General features: G+C 32.8%; 1 protein-coding gene across 2 annotated transcripts in view; it reads right to left on the minus strand.

Moving 5' to 3' along the window:
• The window catches only part of LOC127716486 (minichromosome maintenance domain-containing protein 2-like), a 113,728-nt gene extending 97,777 nt beyond the window's left edge, over positions 1 to 15,951 (minus strand). For both annotated transcript variants that reach the window (XM_052222711.1, XM_052222712.1), the window contains exons 1-3: positions 15,788 to 15,951; positions 13,716 to 13,783; positions 9,336 to 9,428 (exon numbers count right to left, since the gene is read on the minus strand). In XM_052222711.1, the coding sequence (XP_052078671.1) occupies positions 9,336 to 9,423 (88 nt within the window). In that variant the 5' untranslated portion in view covers positions 9,424 to 9,428; positions 13,716 to 13,783; positions 15,788 to 15,951. The remainder of the gene's footprint in view (positions 1 to 9,335; positions 9,429 to 13,715; positions 13,784 to 15,787) is intronic.
• Between the last annotated feature and the right edge of the window lie 267 nt (positions 15,952 to 16,218).

Raw genomic sequence — 16,218 nt, forward strand, 5'->3', positions numbered from 1 at the left:
GCCTTTTTAGACCATAAATATTAAGTACATTATTTCAAGATGAAAAGTGTTTCAAGTTGATGTATATATGTGTTAGAAAGTGAAACAGGAGAATTTTTGTCAAGTTTTTCTTACAAAGCCTGGCAAGTTCTATCCTAATAAAGTCGAAAATAGAGATTTTTGTGAAAATTGACAAACTTTTTTGATTTCAAGCACAATTAGGCCTAGGAAATAGAGCACTGGTTACGACAAACTAAATGTTAAATTCATATGAGAGATCATCTGTTATAACAAACAATGTGAACAAATCTTGTTTGTTGACTTTTCATTGAATTTGTAGCAATTTTTTTTTAAATGTATGCTATTAATGAAGTCATAAAAAAAAACCGCTTAAATGTAAGTTTTCAAACAAAAATGTCTATTTCCTACCTTATCATTGTTAAAGTATTATTACATTGTGATTGTGGCCTTTAAATCATAACTTTAGAAATAAGCTAGAATAGGGGCCATATTTGGGCCTTATCGAACATACTCCTTTCAACCAAAGTTTGACTCAAAAGGAACTTACAAGAAAACTATCAAGGGGAGATAATTGGAATTTGTTCAAGATCAAACCAGTATTGTGTTTCCGGTTGATACAATCTCACTAGTAAGTGGACATCATTCTTATTCCCGTTTTTCATTTGAGATAGTGTTTTTGTTTTCTGCAGTTTTTTCTACTTGTGAAGGTTTTTATATTTCAAGGTGTGAAAGGTCGTAGAGATGAATCCTTTAAAATTTTGTTTTTTAATATTTGTATTTCAGACAACAGTTATTTTTATATCTGTGTTTGTTTATTTATAAAAAGAGTTGGATTAAACTTTTCTCAACTGGAAAAAATGCTAAATTTTACAAAAAAGTGTGATTTTAAATTGACAAAAGTTTTACATCAACAAATACATCTGACCCAAGATTACATTATGCACATGACCTTTCAGTGCATGATAATTAGAACAATCACTTTGATGTTAAAAACCTGTTTATATCTAATTGAGCATGAATTAGGTAGATAATATACATGATTTGTAAAAAACCAGCCTGTTAGTTCTTTTGTCTTAATGGTTTTCACATTTTATCATGCTTTTCATAACTAAATATAAGGTATGGGTTTTTCTCATAGTTGAAAGCTGTAAGGTGACAGTTTAAATCCATGTTGTTTGGACTGCCAATCATACCACATCTCCTTATTTCATACTAATCATACATAAACAAAAATACTGACTACCAGATAAAGTTACAGGTATATTGTAAATTAGCATGGTAAAGACATTCTATCTGCATTTTTGACAAGTGTGAAACATTTTGACATATCAAACAAAATTTACATTGTTTATTATACTATTAAACCACAGATTTAGTTCAGTCATGCAGTTTCCACTTATCGAAATTAAACTCAAACAGAGCAAATCTAAATTAATTACTGTAAATATTTAGACACATGCGGAATTTCAAGTCAACAGAGTTCGAGACAACAAGAGTCTTATTGAATTGCTTTTGGAGCAATCAAAACTGTCAAATGTGTATCTTGTCAGGCAATTCCTGTCCATGATTTCAACTGTTTCAAATGTGTTAGTTTCTGTTAACTTCACCCATTAAATGTACAGGTATAACTTTAATTCTGTAACTGTTAGGTGCATCTTTTGAATAGACTTTAATATAGCTATTAAAAATACAGGTACAATATAGTTTGAATTGTATAACTGTGAATAGGTTTCATTCCTTGAATAGACTGGTGCATTACATTTGCCTGCATTACCATTACATTTGTGCGCAAAAATCATTAGGTTTGCACACAGCTTTTGATTACATTTGGGTGCATTTCTTTTACAGGTAAACTCGGATAATACAGGTAGATCTTAGTAAAATTATAAAACCATAGCAAATCCTAAGAGTAATAGTACCGATTATACATGTAGGTACAGGCTGAATATTTGAAACCAACTGGTTTAAGAACATAAATTCATTAACGTTCTCCAAGTCTATTCTGGTATTATCGGAATACCTGTAAAATGAATGCGTGTAAATGTAAACAAAACCTGCAAGCAAACATAAAAAATTTTAATCCCCAAATGTGCAAATGTAATGCGCCCAAATAGACTTAACTATACCTATTAAATGTAAAAATGTAAAAAGTCTTATAACAACAATACTTTAGGGACTGCTGCAGAAAATTTATTTATCGACATGTTTCGGTGCCTAGGGCACCGTCATCGGGATACAAATAATACATCGAGCATGCTTAAGTATAAAATCGGGTTGTCTAAAGACAACGTCATAGTATAGTGGTAGTTATGAAAGAGGAAGTGAAAGTGAAAGTATAAATAGAAAAAATATAAATAGATTGTCAACATGAAAATGAAAGTAAAACAAAATAAAATTGTTCATGTATTGAGTCTATGTTATTAATGCCTTAGCTGAAAATGTTATAAATTGAATGTACAAAAATGTGTCTGTCCCATAATTGTTCTGGTAGCTCATCTAGACAAATTGTTACATCGCTGCTGCTTGTTGTGAGGTCAATGTAATCTTCCTTGGTTAGGTCCATAACGTAACCATATTCATTTGTTGTGTATTGCAGTGTATTCTTTGAAAGAGAAGTATCTGAGTCTGATAGGTATAAGTCTTGTTCAAGGATGCTGCTTGATGGTCTTTGTGGTCTTGAAGTGGAAGGTTGCTGGTCTTCATAGGGTGATTTACCTGCTACTATTCTAAATGTTGGGGTTTTCCCATTCCATTCCTTTTTTTGGACGGCTTCAAAGGGGGGTCTCCATTTTTCTACGGCTTTTGCCATTTCCCATGGATTGTGTTGAATACTGTTGTAATCTTCTATAGCCTTCTCTGGATGTTTGGATTTCAGGTGTGTAATAGCATTCGATTTTCTGGTAAAAGTCGCGACACAATGTTTTCACTCAAACAATGTGGAGACTGGTCCGTGGATTTCTTTGTGATGTCTTCTGAGGGTTGATATGCTGCAGAATGTCTTTGGGCACTTTTTACATTTGAATCGTGGTTTGAATATTCCAGTAGTTTCCTTTCTTTTTGTTATTTTAGTATTAGCCATATCTTCTATTCAGTCCACAAGGTTCGGTACTTCCAAATTTGTGTATAAGAGCTTCTTCAGTTCGGAGTCTAACGTTTATGTTGTGTTCCGTGGTAGTTATGCCTGTTATGGTGACGTCGTTCTTATTGTGACCATTCGAAGTGAAGTGTTTCAAGACTGGCTTATTTTTATTTTCAGTGTTAATGTCTTGTAAATGTCCTCTAAATCTTTCTTTTAAACTATTTCCCGTTTGTCCAATATATTGTTTCTTGCATTTTTTGCATTCAAGTAAATAAACCACACTTTCTGTGTTACATGTGATTTCGTGTTTTATATCTATTTTGTAGCTGTTCACGGTACTTTTTGCACTTTCTGCGGTTTTCATTAATTTACAGAGATAGCAATTTCTTCCCACAGGGGTGGCTCCCCTTGTGGGTTTCTTTGGGTACAATTTCGGTTTTCACTAGTATTTGTTTGATTGATAAGGCTCGCCTGTATGAGATAATGAGTTTTTGTGTAGCGAGGGTTTGTGTGTCAGGGGTCCTGTTGAGGATATCTTTCCTCTGGTTGATGATGCTGTTAAGATTTTTTATATTTGGATGGTAGTTAATTACTAATGGAATTATATCTGGCTTCACGAATTGGTCAGTTTGATTCGGTTTTAAGAGATCATTTCGGTTTACGGATTTTGCTTTGGAGATAGCAGATTCGACAACCTGACAGGGATAGCCCCGATTCAGGAAATGTTCTTTCATGAGGCTTGTGTGAAATTCGAAATCATTAATTTGTGTGCAAATACGTCTTATTCTTAGTGCTTGACTGAATGGAATACTTTCTTTTTGGTGTTTCGGGTGACATGAATTGTAGTGTAAGTACAGGTGCGCATCTGTTGGCTTTGTGTATAGAGTAGTATGTAGTTTTCCTTGTTTATTAACTACCGTTGTGTCTAGGAAATCAACTTTTTCTTCACTTATGCGACTTGTGAATTTTATACTAGTTTGTAACTTATACCTATTAAATGTACAAGTATAACTTGAATTCTGTAACTATTAGGTGCTCGTGAATAGACTTAACTATACCTATTAATCTTACAGGTTAGTTTGAATTGTATAACTGTTAATAGGTGCGACCCTTGAATAGACTTGACTATACCTATTAAATGTACAGGTATAACTTGAATTCTGTAACTGTAAATAGGAGCATCCCTTGAATAGACTTAATTATAGCTATTAAATGTACAGATATACAGGTAACTTGAATTCTATAACTGTTATTTTGTGCATCCCTTGAATAGACTTACCGGTAACTATACTTCTAAAACAAGGACTTGGAAACTTTTTCACACAATTTCTGTCATTTTTAGAGCCCTCGAACATTTGAGTCTCTTTTTCAACTTGTCCAATTCATACTAGAAGTCATGGCATAAATGATCTTCTATCGACAGTTTCACAGCATTTATTTCCTGACATTTTTTACCGTTTTTGTAACTATTTTTAAAGCTGTCCAAATAGCGGGACTAATACATTTAAATTGCTGCTTTGAAATCAGTATTGAGTCAATGATATTTTGAAATTTTTTTGCTTTCAGCCATTCATTTTATATAATCGTTGCCTCTGTGATAGGTTGACACATGGGGACTGATAGGTCAATCTGACAAAATTATACTGATTCAGGAATAAAATCTAAGGTTTGTATAGCGTAAATTCAGAAACTAAAGGTCAAAGTCAAGGTCACTATGATGCTTCTGCATACAAAGTTTTGTTAATCTAAGTGCTACAGTACAAAAATTATGCACCAAACGCATATCAGACAACGTTTTACTTCCATAGGGGTCAAAGGTCAAAGTCAAGGTCAGAGTGACCTGACTTTGAAATATGACACACCCAAATCCCATGATGAAACTGCATACCAAGTTATGTTAACCTAAGTTTTACAGTACAAAAGTTAAAAGCCAGACATGAATTGGACAAGGTTTTACTATCATAGGGGTCAAAGATCATAGTTAAGTCAGGGTGACCTGACTTTGGTATATGACACAACCCCACTTCATGATACAACTGCATACCAGGTTTGTTTAAGTTTTATAGTACAAAAGTTATAAGCCAGACACAAAGAGGTACCGACGGACAGAAGGACATGCTGATTCCTAAATACCCCTCCCCAAAAACTTTGTTTGCAAGGGGGGTATTTAAAATGTGTAAGAGTGCTTGAACTTTAATGACTTAAAACTGTAAATTTCTCAGGAAGCAACCACCCTTCTTTCGATTTGAAGAAATGAAATAACAACTGGAAGTTTCAAGCATACCTGTCAACCTCTGAAACTGAAAATCATGACCTGCATTGAAGAAAAAAATGTCAGGTCATAACGCGTACGAACTTTTTCAGTCCAATTTTAGTGTTGAGAGTTTTTTTTTTATATACTGTAAATTCAGAAATTAATGCGTGCATTTATTATTGCGATTTTTGAAGAGTGGACACAAATGCGAGATTAATTATTGCGATTTCATGAAAATCTGCACATAGATGTGTGTATCAAATATCATAATGCGAGTTCTAATTATTGCGATACTATCCTAGTCGCATTATTCGCGTTAATAAAAACCTCGCAATAATTTCTGAATTTACAGTACTATAACATATACATATACCACTGAGTTTCCTAAAAATAATCACTTTTGTATTTGTTAAGTATATAAACATTTATCATTAATTAAATATCTTTCTAAAGCAATGCCCTTTTATTGTTTTCTTCACACTAGTTTACTTCTTTTTATTAATGAATGTCATAAACCCCAGCTATACATGTAATTAGAAATCAATTAAAGCTAATGTGCTCCTATACACAGGAGGAAGATAAATATAAAGAAGTTAGTGTGTTTCCTTTCATTGTTATATCTAGAGCATATGGATTTGTTTTAAAGCTTTTACATTTAAGTGATAACAAAATTATTCTCTCCAACAGAAATGTATTAAAAGGTTCAAATTGTTTTAAAATGATTTTTTTAGGATTGAGGATATTTGCAAACGGCAAATCTTTTAATCAGAACATAGAATTGAATTGTATGCCAAGCTTGACTGGCTTCAACTTTCTGGGGTACAATTAACAAACAATCCTCGAATTGTTACTTTTCAATCAAATATAATGTTTTGATAGCTGTCATTGGCATGGTAAAGACCTAAATTCTAATTTCAACTGTTTACCTTTTCAAAGGAAAAATGCAGAGAAAAGTAAATTTGACTTCTAAATACCGGTCAGAAATACGGGTGAAAACAGGTCATTTTCTGAAATCCTGGGTTATTTGAATACCCAACGGGTATTTTAAAAATCCTGCGTGAAGGGGGAAATTCTCGGGTGTCAGTTGACAGCTATGGTTTCAAGTTTATAATTATAAATTACAAATGATTCTGGATTCATCTAGGGGGTTTGTTCTGTTGATCAAATGGCAGGAAATTACTATATTCTAAATTTTATTGCCTGTAAAAGTGTTTGAATATGACCAATAATAGTTTCACTGGTTTACTTGGCAGGCAATTATTTTGCATTCTCTGATTGTCTAATCTAGTGAGGACACTTGCAAGCATGCGTACTACAAAGTTAAGAAAGCACAAGTTTAACTCGTGAAAAATTACTTTTTTCTATATAATTCAACAAAAGTTTTACGTTAATTAATTGGAATTGTCTATAGTCTTTGCTGAAAATATAAAAAATTAAGTAAGGCCATAGTTATTTTATTTTTAGTTTTACGAATCCGCCGACCCTAAATTTTGCCGAATTGGAAAAACAACAATTTTTTTAAAAAAATTTTTCCGCCTATCGCGGTGCTTTGCTCTGAAAAAAAAATTAATTTGGTTTTAAGTTGTATTTTTTTATCCGACTCTGCGCAGCACTTGAAAGAATAGGAATTTACGCTTGGCGATCAATGTCAGAAAGGACTTGATTGTTTTGGCCACCATGGCACGATGTGGATAGTTGTTGGGAATCCTTGTCTTGTGAAAGTCTTTTTGCAGGTATGTAGTTTTAAATTGGAATTACATTAAGATGAAAAGCAATTCTTATAAAAGTATGCAACATTTGTGTGTTGGTGAAATGCATGAAAATATTTATTGAGAATTGTTTCTATATCATATGTGAAAAAAAAAACTTATTAGTAGGCAATAGTAAAAAGTCCTCTCTGACTGAATCTAAGTTACTTAGGATAGTCTGTCAAATTTTGCCCCAGGATATCATTTAAATGTCTCCTAGAGAAGGGAATCAATTTCCACATACACAAACACTCTAACAATTTTGGAATCTAATAGGTTGGGAACAACTTTTTGTAAAAACCACTTCTTAGTACAAAAGGGCACATATTTATATTATTTGAAGAAACTTTTCCTAAAGAACTATACATCTATCTGGTATTATATGGTCAAAACATGTCCAAGAATTTTGTAATATGCATGGACTTATATCTTCTTTATAATTAAAAATAAGTGGATCACTCTTTTAGAAAAGTTGTTCCAAATATAATGATTTTTCCCCTTTTAAGTTAAAAAAGCTAAGTTTTTCTTTTTTTATTCATACAACAGCAAAATGACCCCTTGTCTGGGGGACAGTCCCTCATTTAAGGGATTTCCCTCATTTGGGGGGTTGTTCCCAACCTGTATAAATTGTATTTTTTCAGTTTTAAACAAAATTCCTATTAAATATTTTAAAAATGTACAAGGCAGAAAAAGTGGCATGAAATGAATGAAACAATTTCTGGGATTTTGTTTTCATCTTTTATTTTAAATAGGTACATGTATCACACAGGTTTTCAATGATGTTTGTCTTTTTTGCAGGACTTTGAAGACTTTGCTAGTGATCCTGAAATAGTTCAGCTCAAGGAAGACTTCAGTATTGTGAGGCCCCTATGTGAAAGATGCATTGGTAGAGGAATAAAACTTGCGACCAGGAATGCCAAAAAAGTTAAAACGTCAATAAAATAAAAATTGAACTGTCATTGTCAAGACTATTATATTGTAATAAAAATTAAAAAAGTATTACTTGAATTAGAATTCATTTTAATTCCAGATAAAGCACAAAGATACTGACATATTTTAAAGAGTAAGTTAAATCAATCCATGGTCACAGCATAAGCGCATTTCATCATTTGTGAAGATCTGCAGTTTGTTTTTGGAAGGTCTTTTGTTTGGAATTTTTTTTTCTTCTTCCTCCTATCCATTCTTTTCTTTATAGATGTCCGTGAATTAACCAAAAAAAAAAAGAATGAAAATCTTTTTTTTTTTTTTCCTGCTCTTATGTAGTTTTCTTGTCTAAAACATGTAACTTTTGTTGTTGGCCAAAAAAAATAAATCCCTACCTACCTACCCAACCCTACAAGGCACAGAAAGGCAACATCAAACAAGGATTTTTTAAAGTATGGCCTTGAATTTTGAAACTGTTTGGTGCATATCTTGATTAGCATAATTTGTATTAATTCTTATTTAATTTTTTTTTTCGTCCTCCTGCACATTGGTTTTGTAAGAAAATTTCGCAAAACTAAAAATATAATTACTATGGCCTAACTTGTCATGGAATAGAGTTTCTTTATAACATTAGTTCTGATCTCGTTCACTACATTCTCCAGTCAGGTGTGAACACAGGTAAAAAGCGATTTTTCATGACCTATATCCAAGATACCACTTTGGTCATTAGCCTTTTAGATCAGGCCTTGACTGGCATATATCGCCGTTACCAGACCCTTTCTCTTATATAAATATGCAGAGATAGCTTGGGCCAAAAATAAAATTTCAATTGTTTGATGTTGCCTACCTACCCACTTAAAAAGCAGCCTACCCGAAAAATTTTATGACAAATCTTTTCAAATTTTATTTTAAGATTTTTTCCTGCTCTTATGTAGTTTTCTTGTCTAAAACATGTAACTTTTTTTGTTGGCCAAAAAAAAATAAATCCCTACCTACCTACCCAACCCTACAAGGCACAGAAAGGCAACATTAAACAAGGATTTTTTAAAGTATGGCCTTGAATTTTGAAACTGTTTGGTGCATATCTTGATTAGCATAATTTGTGTTAATTCTTATTTAATACATTTAATCATAGGACTAAACTGTATGGGCAATAATTAATGTATATATGCTTCTCTAATGTATTATGCCATTTTGTGTGATAAATGTGTATTGTATTTATTCTTGTACTGATAAGCATAATGTGCTTTAAGTAATAGAGAAGGGATTAGACTTTTTTTTCGCTTACTATACAGTATGGTTTCAGCAGTTTGATTAAACTTTACTCTACCTCTTAAATATACAGGAATAGCTTGGATTCTGTAACTGTTTGATGCACCACTTGAGTAAAGTTTATCAGGAATTACTTCTATAACCATCTTTTCTACAAAAAAGATACATTCAATTATTAGTGCTTATGAGACTCTTTAAAAATCTAGCTTTTGATTGCAGCCTAAGCTTGCCATGAATGTTGTATGACTACAGTTCACAATAAAGTGCTCCGCTGGGCGCAGCTTGATACGACCGCAGAGGTCGAACCCTGAACAGTTGGGGCAAGTATGCACACAACATTCAATCTTGATACAGCACTGACTTTGGATTGTAATTAAATATTGGACAAAGCACAGGTTTCTGACACAGAATGACAGGTCTAAGAACTTAAAAATTTTCAATTTACCTATTCAAACCATATCATTATTATTTGCTTTTATATATAAATCAGAAATATCCAATTTAAAATGGAAAATTTTAAAGAAAAAAAAATCCCCCCCCCCCCCCCCAAATTTTTTGAACCCCCTTATGATTCAGCACCCCCAAAATCAATCCCAGCCTTCCCTTTGTGGTATGGTACCTACAGTACAATTTCAGAGAGATCCATACACTTGAACACAAGTTATTGTCTGGAAACTAGAAATATGCTTGTTTTTTGGCCCCTTTTTGGCCCCAAATTCCTAAACGTTTAGGGCAATTACCCCCAAACTCAAACCCAGCTTTCCCTTTGTGATATGGAACCTTGGAGAACAATTTCATAAAGATCCATACACTTGCACACAAGTTATTGTCCTGAAACTAGAAAAATGCTTGTTTTTTGCCCCTTTTTTGCCCCCTAATTCCTAAAATTTTGAAGCAATTACCCCCCAAAATCAATCCCAGCCTTCCCTTTGTGGTATGATTCCTTGCAGTACAATTTCAGAGAGATCCATACACTTAAACACAAGTTATTGTCTGGAAACTAGAAAAATGCTTATTTTTGGCACCTTTTTGGCTCCTTATTCCTTAACGTTTTGGGCAATTACCCCCAAACACAATTCCAGCCTTCCTTTTGTGGTATTGAACCTTGTAGTACAATTTCAGAAAGATCCATACACTTACACACAAGTTATTGTCATGAAACTAGAAAAATGCTTCTTTTTTGCCCCTTTTTTGGCCCCTAATTCCTAATATTTTGAGGCAATTACCCCCAAAATCAATCCCAGCATTCCCTGTGTGATATGGAACCTTGTGGTACAATGTCAGAGAGATCCATACACTAACACACAAGTTATGTCTGGAATTTACAAAAATGCTTATTTTTGGCCCCTAATTCCTTAACTGTTGGTACCATAACCCCCAAAATCAATCCCAACCTTACTTTTGTGGTATTGAACCTTATGGTAAAATTTCATAGAGATCCATTCACTTAAACTAAAGTTAGAATGCGAAAACCAATGTGTCTTCAGACGACGACGAAGACGATGCCAACGTCATACCAATATACAATTTTGCAGTCCTATAAAAATAAAGGTATTCTTCTCTAATTAACAGGGTATAGGAGCACAAACTAAAATGCCAGTATTGTTCATTAAAATTTAGTCATTGTTATAGATTTATCCCTATATTCTAGTGTAATGTTTCATTAATAATATATTATAACTTGTAAAATATATTTTGACTTAAAAATATCAGATGCACAACCTAAATAGGTTTGCAAAGATCTGTGTAGTTTCAAGACTATAGGTTGAAAACTGTAGGAGAAGTTGATTACTCTAAAAGGGTAGTCTTTTGCAAATTTTGCCAAAAAATTACTCAAGTTCCCAACTCTGGAAAAATGGGGAAAAAAATTTGCCAACAATTCTATAACAGCATGTCCATAACTTAAATCTGCCAACAATTCTATAACAGCGTGCCCATAACTTAAATCTGACGACAATTCTATAACAGCATGTCCATAACTTAAATCTGCCAACAATTCTATAACATCATGTCCATAACTTAAATAAGTGTGTAATCTATATATGAAGTTCTTAGGATCTAAGTTGAAAACTGAAGGAGTAGTTAATTATACACAAAACAGGTACCCACTTTTCCCTGCCTAACATCACATTCTATAAGCTGGTTTTCATTTCATGCAACCTGGCAAGAAAAATGTATTTTACTAGTATTTTGATCTCTGTAATTCCAAATATTTGGGATTTGGATAATAACAGCTACTGTTCTCTTACAACAAAAGAACCTTTAATAAACAAGCCCACATACTCTATGCCCCTCCTTAATAGACTATTTTCATATATAAACCGACTTTTGACTCCAGAGTATATAATTGTTTTATAGCTTACCTACTCTGTGGTAGGTACCTACTCTGTGATTTTCAGGGGACATTAACTGTTTTCTGATGATTTTGTCAAGTAAAGAAAACCTAAAGCAGTAGTTTCAGAGGAAAAGATTTTAGTACTAGTTAAGGAACAAAGACGACCATTACTGACCATAGATTTTATGTTGAAAGTCTCAAAGATAAAAGGTATCACATAAACTTAATATTTTTAAAGATCCATGACGAGGTAAGATAAATCCTGTCAGACAGACATGTACACCTTACAATTATTCCATACACCAAATATAATTGACCTATTGCTTTTGGTAATTGAAATAGACTAAAACACAAAAACTTAACATTTACCAATGAACTACGAAAATGAGGTCAAGGTCAGATGATACCAGCTAGACAGACATTTTCACCTTACAAATATAGTTGACCTATTGCTTATAGTACTTGAAAAACAGACCAAAACACAAAAAACTTAACACTGACCAATGAAGCACGAAAATGAGGTCAAAGTCCGATGAAACCTGTCAGACTGACATGTACCCCTTACAATCGTTTCATACACCACTTATAGTTGGCCTACTGCTTATAGTATCTGAGAAATTGACATTAGTTCAGTGGTGGTCGTTAGTTCATGTCTGTCATATTTGTTTTTAGTAAATTGTTTTGTTATAAAAAAGGCAGTTAGTTTTCTCAATTGAATTGTTTCATATTTTGCATGTCAGGGCCTTTTATAGTTGACTATATGGTTTGAGTTTTTCTCATGGTTGAAGGTCATATGGTTGCCTATAATTGCTTACATCCACTTCATTTGAACTTTGGTGGATAGCTGTCTCATTGGCAATCACACCACATCTCCTTATTTTTATACTAATCACATAACTTTAAACTTGATCACTGATCCATGAAATGGGGTCAAGGTCAGGTGAACGCTATTTGACTGACATGTAGATGATGCAAGGAACCCATATACCAAATATAGTATCCAGTCAAACCTGTATTAAGTAGTCACTCTTTGGAAGTATCAAAAGTGACCGCTTAAGAGAGGTGACCTTTTAAACAAGGTTCCCAAAAATTCTGATTCCAACATCACCTGTGGTCAGGATTGGGGCAAAATGTTTTAGTGTTTTCAATCGATAGAGTTATGATTCTTGCGGCAGTGGAATAAAAAATGGCACTGTAAATTTGAAGAAAACATTTGATATATGTAAATATTTGTGGAGATATAAGTTGGTGATACAGTCTTAAATTGAAAGGGTGACCACTGACTGCATTAGATAGGTTGTCGCTGAATAGAGCTAAATCATATGGAGAAAATGTTTGGGAGGGTTTGAAAGTGGTCATTAGAGGCAGGGCACCGCTGAAATGAGGTGACCGTAAATGCAGGTTAGACTGTATAGTTTTCCTATTACTCATAATAAACGAGAAATTCACATGCCAAAAATCTATAATTTTTTTTCAAGCAGTTGCTGAACCATGAAAATGTGGTCAAAGAAAACGGACATATGACAGATGGAAACTTCGTAACATAAAGTATCTGCATACAAGGTATGAAGCATACAGGTCTTCTACCTTCTGAAATATAAAGCTTTTAACAAATAGTTCAAACTGACACTGCCCCCAGATAGTAATCCCTATGTCTCGCATACTGTGATTTTAGTCACAGGCGTGACAAAAAACACAATAAAAGAAGAATGCATCCATGGGACACAGATGCCCCTCCTATAAATATATGTCAAATTCATCAATTTTTCCATTTATAAAGGGACATGAACCCTGAAAGTGACGCCACCCGAATTCAAAATTTTTCCCATTTATAAAGGGACATGAACCCTGAAAGTGACGCCACCCAAATTCAAACTTGATATGTGTTAGGTGGTAATAAGCATTGTGTGTAAGTTTCATAACATTTGGTTGTGGCTACCTAAAGTTAGAACGAAGTGATTGCAAAAGCTTATATTTCCCCTTTCATTTCAAATTCAACAAAATTTCATGGTGGACTTTTTTACTTATGATGAGACCAAAATAATAAGCATAAACAATAACCCTTGAGTAGCCTACAATAATGATATATTACATAACTTTTACCCGATAAATATCTACATGACTTCTCTTCTTCCAAACGTCTCCAACAAAAGGTACAGCTGAAGTCACTCCTAAAATATATAATCAAACATTGGGTGGATTCTTACAGCCTGTTACATATATATTATATTTCTGTATAAACATCTGTGTTTTGACTAACTACTTGTCCTTAATCATTTTTGCTTGAATACAAAGATTAAGTATTCACCAAGGCTAAATAAAAACAGTTGAGTTTAGTGTTTTCCTTTTCAACCTACATTTCTTTGCATCAAACCTACCTAAGTATTTGTTGAACTGTGTAATTAGAAATATGCATGCAATACCTGATGTTTATTTTCATTATTTATCGACATAAAAGCATTAGAAGCTTGTGAAACTGAAATTTAAATAAATGGAGAAAGGCCACAGATGCCACCACTTGTAAAATGCATGAGTCAACTTCCTCATACAGATGTAGGATTCACTTAGTTAATACTGTTTTGTGATTATAAGCAGTGTGTATAAGTTTCATAACATTTGTTTGAGGCAAACTAAAGTTAGAGAATGGAAACGAAAAATTCAGCAATTTTTATGTTTATAAAGGGGCATAACTCATGAACAGTAAAAGTGACACCACTCAATTTCGAAGTTGATCTGTGTTTTGTGGTAATAAGCATTGTGTATAAGTTTTATAGCATTTGTTTGAGGCAGAGCAACTTAGCAACTTAGTTTCAAAAGTGTTAATCTTTGTGGCATATTAATCCATTTTGTTGGTATTTTTTTTCTGAACTTCTTTGATCTAGCTGCATACATATACAGATAATTGGAATGTTCAAGAGAGGTATACAACCAGTAAAAAAATAAATTGAAGTTGGTACTCCAGGAATTTATTTGCATAGCAACATTCTAAAACAATATTACACAAAGCTGTTATAGTCTGCTGTACTAGTTTTTTGCTTTTTGAGGCGGAAAATGATATCATCATAGGGAAATTTTGTTTTTATTTCAATTTATTTTTATTGTTACTATTTACCAGAATGCTTTTCTTGTGAATTTATAATGAATAGAGTCATTGCTAAAACAGAACAAACATTGAAAAGTTCAAACTTTCAGTGATTGCAGGGGAGGTAATATTTTGACACTAGTGTATGCCATTTACAGACCTGCCAATTAGCCCGATTTATGGAGGATATCCCCAATGACAGGTGTTGACCTGAATTTGGAAATTCTTTATTTTATAAACTTAACACCTCAAAACAGGCATTCAAATGAGTTTAAAGTGAATTCAGCACATACGTACTCATTCAAACAATACAGTAGTAGATTAAAAACACTTATGACAATTAGAAAGGGGCATAAGTTCCTCTTGCGCTAAAAATCCCCATGGAGAATTGGAAAATTGGCAGGTATGCATTTATATTTCTGTCAAACACCTAAAGCTTTGTGTTTTTTCATGTTTCTTCTGAGTATACTTGAGAGAAACATTCTGTAAGTTATACAACCTATTTATTTATTTTGATAAATTTGTGTACGCTGATTTAAGTTTCGAATCTGTGCGCACAGGAATGGATGCAAACAATGTGGGTCTGTCGATTTTTTTATATTATACCTTTTGAATTTTTATATAATGTTTTTACAAACTTAATCATTTATTTCTAAAACTGATTAGTTTCTAGCAACTTGTAAAAGACTACTTCAAAAAGATTAACAAATGTATATATATATGTGTACAAATTCTGGCACAAAAAATGGCTACCAAAGACCAGACCTTAGCTTCATTGATACCTGACTTCTTATATGGTCAAATGCATTCTTTCTGATAATCATTTGAATTGATTTGAATACTGTATATGATTCTGAACAGCAATTCAAATTTTCCCCTATTTTTACATAAGGAGATTTTAGACTAATGAAAGGAAGTTTTGGTTCCAGATTTAGAATTTAGTGTGTATAAGTTTATTGTTAAGATTTAATGAGCAATTTCAAAAACTGTTAAGAAAATTATCAATTTTTTTTTATTGATATGATCTGTCATTAAACTTCTGGTATTCATCTATTATACTTATATCAAAAGTTTAAGTTCATATTTACATCACCTTATTGTCTGTGTTTCAGATGCACCTGTGACATGAACTCTGATAAATTGGTTTCCATGATGACCTTCACATTCTACATCAGGACATCTATATTTAGTACTCTGACTAAAACATCAGAAGACAACATTAGATTGATTGTTAGTTGCATTGGTATTTGGCCAATATTCAAGTGCTGTAAATTCAGAAATTATTGCAACAATTTTATTAATGCAAAAAATGTGACATTATCAGGTTCACAATAATAAAAACTTGTATTCATTATTTCAGTAGTGAGTTTCCTTCATAACATTTTTGCAATCACATCAATTAGATTTCGCATGTTTGCAAGTGGTCAAGGATTCGCAATAATAAATTTACGCATTAATTTCTGAATATATAGGTGTCAGACCACCAATTCAAAATCCCTATCTATTCAACCAAATTTTGCAATT

The sequence above is a fragment of the Mytilus californianus genome, unplaced genomic scaffold, assembly GCF_021869535.1.
Source record: "Mytilus californianus isolate M0D057914Y unplaced genomic scaffold, xbMytCali1.0.p SCAF_9, whole genome shotgun sequence".
NCBI classification, from domain to species: Eukaryota; Metazoa; Mollusca; class Bivalvia; order Mytilida; family Mytilidae; genus Mytilus; species Mytilus californianus.